The following is an 8,504-nucleotide window of genomic DNA, read 5'->3' as shown; positions in this document are numbered from 1 at the left end:
CCAATGTCAAACCCATGAGATCAACAGGAGGAATGACTATTTGCAGTGCCATCCTCAGACTCAGGTAGGCTACATTGAAACTACATAGAACATATTTCGATAAAAGGGATCAAGACAGGAAAAGCAAAATTGAAAGACATCTTGCACAATAATGAAAGTTACAATTTTAGCTCAACATTTCTATTCTTACTCTACAAAGAGATGTTTATGAGTACAATTAAAAACAGATTATCTCTGAAAAAAAAAAAACAGATTATCAAACAGCTGGCTTTGAAATAAAACTCACATCTGCATGTCTATGTAAGCGTTGGTTTGCATGCTCTTAAATTAGGAGGGAATAAACATGGTATAATTTGACTAGGTTTTATACAGAACACATCTCCTTCTAGAATTCAAAGATGTATCCTGATTCACTGCTAATGATTTACCAAGCTCTTCAAATACATTAGAGCACTAAAGAAAATTAGATTATTTCACAGAGCTGTGGCATTAGCCAAAAAAAGCAATATGGCTAGACTGGCAGTACACTTGGTGGCGGATGCTAAATGGGAGATGCAGGAAAATAAACAGCTGTATTGTTGTCCTTTAGGCTCATGAGAATGACATCCATGGGTGCCAACCCTGCACTTACTGTGTGAACAGCCAGTACATTAGGGACATGGTAACATAGATGACACACAGCATGATCCAGTTTATCCTCGTGATGGGCGGCTTGTGGTTACCTGTCACGTGGAGGTTGACACTGGAGGAGAGAATGCCACTAGGGTTTTGGGCCCGCGCCACATAGAGGCCTGCATCTGCCTCGCATACCTTCGGAATGAACACCAAGTGTCTTGTCTCCTTGTGTAAAACCTGCAAGTGCCCATCTGCAGACAATTTCTGGCCCTTCTTGTACCTGAAGCAGAGAGTCGATTTTTACAGTCAGGATCATGGTTTATTCACATCATTTCCAAGTTCTAATAAGCACTGCAATTGGGCCCATTGCTACTGCAATATGTTCTAGCGTTAGCAGAAACTCTGTAGCAACCACAAACCCAGGGGAGCTGTTTATCTTTCAAGTAGTGGTTGGCAACTGGTGGCCAAGGAAGTATTTGATGGACTCAGACTGTGTTTTTTAAACACTGAATTTTTTGACATTTAACAATTAGACTATTGCATATGAAAATTCAGATATCCAACTCCTCTTAACAAAACCAGGCCATCTGGTCACACTGGGCCACCATATTCTCATGGCAACAATTACCCCGAGTGGGAAATGGCACCTTCTATCTGACCTGTGTCATTCTTTCAGCTGCTATGAAACAGCAGCTTGTGACTTCTTAGAGTCTACTGAAGCAAGACTCTTCCCCATCAGACTCATCCTGAAAGATCCCTGGAGAATACCAATGTGCTCTTTAGAAGGAGGTACAGATATAGCACTTGCTGGCAAGATGAGCTCATTTAATTTTTGTGAATTAATTTCATTAGAAGAAAATGATTTCTAATTATAAAGAGCATCCATGCAATTGGATTGTTACTGTAATGACACATTTCTAAAAGTTTCTTATGAATATGAGCACTTAGCTGCAGCATTGTATAAAGCAAATAATGTTTATTTTGCACACTCTAGATTCTTGCTTATTTATTTCTCCTCATGTTGTTCCACCCAAGAAGTGGTGACAAACCTGAATCACTTTCTATTCCCAGTGCCTGAGTGATGATTTTGCATTTTTCTGAGTGTCCTAAGACTGATTCCCTGACAGCTTGCCAGTTGTTAACTGAGAAAAATTGTTGTAAATTCAAGGGCAAGATATTTTTTTCCACAATATCACAGTAGTTCTTCAACAATAAATGCTAACCAAGCCATTTTTGTGTGTGGACAAAAACAAGAAATACTTCAGACAACATTTTTATTTGGAGTGAACTAATATTTAATAATGAATTAAATAATGATATTAAATAATGAATTTACTGATATTTAAATTCATAAATATGAAATTCCTGATCTGTAAAAAAAACATGCAATTGTAAAGACAACAAAATAAGACAAAAAGCATAAATGGCTGCACTGTAATCCAAGTGCAATTTCATTTAATAATCTGAGAGACCAATGTTTTTTCATAAATTATTTAGATAACTGATCCACACTTCAAGTACCATCAAAGGGAAAACACAGTAATTGAAATTGTTATTGTCTACTGAAACATTATGATAAACAAATGCTATTTTACTTGGTTTATAAGTATAAACTTGTGCTCACATTTTAGTAACTTTGTCCTCAAAGAAATACATTTAAGGTTGAAAAGTTTCTAAATGTTTAAAAGTAACCCACATGTTAAGGAAGTTAGAACTGCTTTTATAACAATGATTTAAAACCTGTATTCTGTGTTTTACTTTTACTAAAATAAATAGGCTAAAAATAATGATGTCTCTAGAGTAAAACCACATTGTTCACAGCTCAGTTATTATGCCACCTTTCAAAAAGGGGCTTATTGCCTATCATAGAAGCAACTATGAAGGCAATATTTTTATTCTATCTTCAACATTGAAGAAATTTATAAAAAGAAATCTTAGTGAATTAAACAATATTAGAAAAGTGGCGTGTGTGACTATATTGCGAGAGGGAAAAGATGAAACAGGTAAATGACAGAAAAGGGAAATAGCCAAATGCTTTTTTTTTTTTTTTTTTTACTGAATTCAGGTTATTAAACCAAGAAAATTTCATGCTTGTGTAGAAATAAACAGTAGGAAAGAAGTTCAAGCCACAATCTTTAGAAATGTGGAATGTCAAACTGATACTAAAAAATGGTGCAACTAAGTTGTAGTGCTTTTGGACTTGGTTAAATTACTATTTTATATGGTTATTTTTTAAGAGTATTAGCCATGTGGTTACTAAAAATGAGAGTTGGGGGTTTGATGTGAGATTGAAACATGCACAGCTGCCGTGATGTAGAACATTAACCAGCTTCCCCTAAACTTTAAAGTTAGTGCACACAGAATGATTTGCTTAGAGAAGAGATTCAATTTGTTTCTGTTTAGGGCTTGTCATTATAGGCTACCCACCATGTCAGTGTAGGCTCTGGAAATCCTGTTACTTCAACTTCCAAAGTCACTGGAGAACCTTCCATGACAGTTACGTTAGACAGGAGCCTGGAAAAATTAGGGGCCTGGCCAGCTAGGCTGACCATACTGTTCTTAGCTGGTGTACTTATAATCTCTTCTCGGGGAACCATTTGCCTCTGACAGGCCTGGCTGGGGCCTGGATGAAACCCGAGGCCCGAGAATGCATCCTGGGGAGCATGCAGCCTATTTCGGGTTTTAGTGACGTTATTATCAGCATGCATTTTCTCTGGTCTTTCTAGCAAATGTCCCTGAGCCTGGGGGTGCTGTTGTGAAGCTCTGTCATGCACTTCACTGCGCATGCTCTCTGGAAGTTGAGCACTGATTTTGTGGAAGGCAGCACTCTTCTCCAGAAATCCTTGGGATGTTAATGGGGGCTCGGCTTGGACCTGGGGGGAAGGCTTCTCAAAATGACTTGAAAACGTTTCTCTCTTATCATTGCAAGCATCAGCAAAAGCAGCAGGTGGAGGAAAGCCAGATTCAGGGGCCTCTCCTGGACCGCTGGCCCCCGTCTGCATCCCGTGGCCGCTGAGGTGATGGCGGGGGAACGGGCTGCCACGCGCCTCCAGCTCCATGTCGGACGGGGCGAGGAGAGAATCGGGGCTTCCTGGGACTGGAGGCAGGGAGATGTCGTCGGGTGACGCACACTCATATTCTTCTCCTGAAAGCACGTCTCCAGGCAGAAGCAGGCCTTGGACAGCACTCTCTTTGCCGGGGACCAGCTGCTTCACGCCCTGTGGAAGCTGACCCTTTCGTGCTCCGTTGACGGCCAAGATGGCTGCTGGCTGGGCCTGCTCCTTCAAAATGGAAAAGCCAAAGTTTCAAGTTAATGTTGACAAAGCCAACTGGAGAAACAACTTGAGAAGAACCGCAGTGAGTGACAGCTGGGGGCCCTGGCCCCAGCCTCACAGAACTTGAAACCATTCGTCCACTGAACCTGAGCATAGACAGTCCCATGACTAAGGAATGGGTAAACTGACCTTCGGCCGCTAAGTGAGAGGTGACAGATCTTGTGAAATAGAGGCGAGAAAGCCCTGGTTCTCGTCTCTCATGATGGGGTTGGACTGGATCCATGTTTTTCAAATCATGGTCTGAGGAGTCTTCTTCCACTAGCAAATTCTGCTTTGGTTTACTTATCTGTCTGCACGTCATAGAATGTGGTTCCTAAACATCAGAAGCTTCCTTTTAGGTGATTCTCACATCCTCCAAGAATAACCCTGCTTTTTTCTCAGGAAAGCCATTCCTTTTTTTAAATTATTGTGGCAAAATATACACACAATCTAACATTTACCATTTTAACCATTTTTAAGTGTACAGTTCAGTGGCATTAGGGACATTCATGTTGTCATGCAACCATCTCCATTATCCATCTCCAGAACCTTTTCCTCTTTACAAATTGAAAGTCTGTACCAATAAAACACTAACCTCTCATTCTCCCCTTCTCAGCCCCTTCTATTTTCTGTCTCTATGAATTTGAAAACTGTAGATAACTCATATAGATAAGGCCATTTTTTAATGACTGGTTTTACTTTCTAAAAGACCCTTAGTTTTATTCTTACAATGAAAAATATCTACTGAGTACCTATTATATACTGGCTACTATGCTAGACACAGGAGAGATAAATGGTGAATAAAACTAGGTAGAATCCTTCCCTCTTAGAGATGCCAGCCTCATGGGGAAGTAGATACAAAGGGAACAATCACACATTGCGGCCTTTTGCTGGAGAACGCACCAAGACACAGTGGAGGAACACTTGCCACTTGTGTTTCTGCCCCATGTGGAACATACGTCATGCTAGGAGACTGAGGAAACCAGTGATCCATTTCACTTACTCTATTCTAGGATTTTTCTCCACTTATCCACGTCCATCTCTGGTTTGATAAGAGGTTCAAATATCCTTTCTGGCATGGACTCAAAACAGTATCAAAGCTGAAAGAGATCTCATCTATCCCAACCTGCTTGTTCTATATCCACTTCTTTCTTTGCCTTTCCACAGCATTTGGGGTGCATTTTTACTTAATTTAACAGTTACTGGTTTTTGTCCTGTTACTATCACTTGCACATGAAAAAGTTGTGTTTTGTTTTGAGTTTGAGTTCTTCATTTTAGCCCATAGTTCTATTCCTTACATATACAAGTGATTTTTGAGAAATAAATATGCTTTCAGGTTGAAGATTAAAAGCAAAACAATGTGCCTTCTACTATTCTACAGATATGACTTATCTTCAGAGAAAGCATAAACCCAGTTGAGAAAAAGTGGTTTCCTTCAGCCATTTAGTAGAAATTTAAATCCTGAGTCTAAAGCCAGAAGTTCTTAAAAGCTTTTCTCATTAAAAAAAATTCCTAGTGGGATAAAATATTTGTAAAGAATGTGACAAACCAGATCTCATACAACTAAGCAACAATTAAAATATGGGCAAAAGATAAATAGATATTTCTCCAAAGAAGACATACAGATGGCCAATAGGCATAGGAAAAGATGCTTAACATAACTAATTATTAGAGAAATGCAAATGAAAACTACAAAGAGTTATCACTTCCCACCAGTCAGAATGGCCATTGTTAAGAAATCTACAAAAAATAAATGCTGGAGAGGATGTGGAGAAAAGGGAGTTCTCCTACACTGTTGGTGGGAATGTAAGTTGGTGCAGCTATTGTGGAGAACAGGATGGAAGTACCTCAGAAAACTAAAGATAGAATTACCATATCATCCAGCAATCCCATTCCTCAGCATATATCCAGACAAAACTCTAATTTAAAAAGGTACACACCCCCTATGTACACAGCAGCACTATTCACAATAGCAAAGACACGGAAATAGCAAAGACACAGCAACAACCTAAGTGTCCATCAACAGAGGAGTGGATAAAGATGTGGCTCATGTATATACACAACAGAATAGTATTCAGCTATTTAAAAAAAGAATGAAATAATGCCATCTGCAACAACATGGATGGACCTAGAAATTTTGCCATACTAAGTGAAATAAATCAGAAAGAGAAAGACAGATACCATACAGTATCACTTGTATGTGGAATCTAAAATATGACACAGATGAACTTATCTTTGAAACAGAAAGAGACTCATAGACATGGCAACTTGTGGTTGCCATGGTAGGGGGAAGTTAGGGGAGAGATGGATTGGGAGGTTGGGTTTATCAGATGTAAGCTATTATATAGAGAACAAATAAACAATAAGGTACTACTGTATATAGGAAACTATATTCCCTATCCTATGACAAACCATAATGAAAATGATACATGTATATATATGTATAATCGAATCACTTTGTTGTGCAGCAGAAATTAACACAGCATTGTAAATCAACTATACTTCAATTAAAAAGTTACTAAATAAACACATATTGCATAGGGCATGCCCCTCCTTCTTTTGGTTTTCCTACCACAGCTTAGCTCTGTCTTTCTTTCCACCTCTTCCTGAAAGTGGAGTGCTTATTTTCCTTTTCACAGTGACTTTGATCCAAAAATAGTCTAAGAATCTCTTCTACACCATTCTGAGAGCCCCTGTTTGAATACTTTTTCCTGAAAGAGTACTTTCTTGGAAAATAATTTGATACTTTATTCATGTTAAGAATAACTTCATAGGATAGCAAGCACATTTGTTAATCTTAGGATCATGCAGAGGCAGGCAACTTCTCAATGACTTCTTTGGGCAGCCTATGCAACAGGCTGAGGAGAAAATTTTGGGTAAAACTCCAGACTAATCCCCCCACTCCCCCTAGGAAGGAACTGACTTATGAAGCTGTGGGTTTGGAAGAAGAGAGTGAGCATGGTCAGCTCTGTCTCTCTGAGGCTCTCTCTTTTGGATCTGCCTTCCACCAAGTGGGTGCATCCACATTAGTTCTAAGGCATGAACACCTCTGTATGGGAAGCCTGTGTTGTTCAGCTGTGCACCCAAGTGACTGGGAAGCCAAGTCTGTCTCATCAGAGATGAAATTTTGGGAAACCCACTAGAAACGTCCCATCCCTGACTTCCAATCCAGCTTAACTGGTTACTAATTCCTGACTCAAGTGTCTCACTTTCAGATGCTGATAGACTCAAGAAGGGAATCCAAGGATATATATATATATATATATATATATATATATATATATTTATTTATTCCCTATAATTCCTGAAGTAGAAAAATACTTTCCATTAAAAATAACAATACCAGATAATTTCTACTGACAATAAGAGAGTTCTCTCAAATCTTTTTCTAGAAACATTTCAAATTATTAATGTTATCCCCCAAATGTGCTTATTTCTGGGACTTATTTACTTTCCAGGTGGAAAGTAATGGGTGGAATCATCATCTCTTTGATCTATATGCTACATTTTTAGGAAAGTGATTTTATTAGTTCTTCTTTTGTTTTTATAAGAATCACACAGGACTACTGATTTGCAATTTTGATTCTCAAAATTCTCCAAGCTAGGCTTCAATAGTACGTGAATTGAGAACTTCTTGTTCAAGTGGGATTTAGAAAAGGCAGAGAAACCAGAGATCAAGTTAACATCCACTGGATCACAGAAGATGCAAGAGAATTCCAGAAAAAAACATCTACTTCTGCTTCATTGACTATATGAAAGCTTTTGACTGTGTAGATCACAACAAACTGAGGAAAATTCTTAAAGAGATGGGAATACCAGACTACCTTACTTGCCTTCTGAAAAACCTGCATGCAGGTCAAGAAGCAACACTTAGAACTGGACATGGAACAGCGGACTGGTTCCAAACTGGGAAAGGAGTACATCAAGGCTGTATATTGTCACCCAGTTTATTTAACTTATATGTAGAGTACATCATGCAAAATGCCAGGCTGGATGAATCACAAGCTGGAATCAAGACTGCAGGGAGAAATATCAATAACCTCAGATATGCAGATGACACCACCTTTATGGCAGAAAGTGAAGAGGAACTAAAGCGCCTCTTGATGAAAGTGAAAGAGGAGAGTGAAAAACCCGGCTTAAAACTCAACATTAAAAAAACTAAGATCATGGCATCTGGTCACATCACTTCATGACAAATAGATGGGGAAACAATGACAACAGTGAGAGAGTTTATTTTCTTGGGCTCCAAAATCACTGCAGATGGTGACTGCAGCCATAAAATTAAAAGATGCTTGCTCCTTGGGAGAAAAGCTATGACAAGCCTAGACAGCATATTAAAAAGCAGAGCCATTACTTTGCCAACAATGGTCTGCATAGTCAAAGCTATGGTTTTTCCAATAGTCATGTATGGATGTGGCAGTTGGACCATAAAGATGGCTGAACGCCAAAGAATTGATGTTTTTGAACTGTGGTGTTGGAGAAGACTTCTTGAGAGTTCCTTGGATTGCAAGGAGATCAAACCAGTCAATTCTAAAGGAAATCAGTCCTGAATATTCATTGGAAGGACTGATGTTG

The 8,504-nt window shown here is 38.9% G+C and overlaps 1 protein-coding gene across 1 annotated transcript in view; it reads right to left on the bottom strand.

Annotated features, from left to right (window-relative positions):
• Positions 1-255: 255 nt before the first annotated feature.
• The window catches only part of CCDC141 (coiled-coil domain containing 141), a 231,040-nt gene continuing 222,791 nt past the window's right edge, over positions 256-8,504 (bottom strand). The window contains exons 23-24 of the mRNA XM_061135268.1: positions 3,043-3,896; positions 256-895 (exon numbers count right to left, since the gene is read on the bottom strand). Coding sequence (XP_060991251.1) covers positions 628-895; positions 3,043-3,896 — 1,122 coding nt within the window. The 3' untranslated portion in view covers positions 256-627. The remainder of the gene's footprint in view (positions 896-3,042; positions 3,897-8,504) is intronic.

Source organism: Dama dama, chromosome 33, assembly GCF_033118175.1.
Source record: "Dama dama isolate Ldn47 chromosome 33, ASM3311817v1, whole genome shotgun sequence".
In the NCBI taxonomy this organism is placed as follows: Eukaryota; Metazoa; Chordata; class Mammalia; order Artiodactyla; family Cervidae; genus Dama; species Dama dama.
Note: the sequence above shows the minus strand (reverse complement) of the source record. Positions and strands in the feature narration are given on the sequence as shown.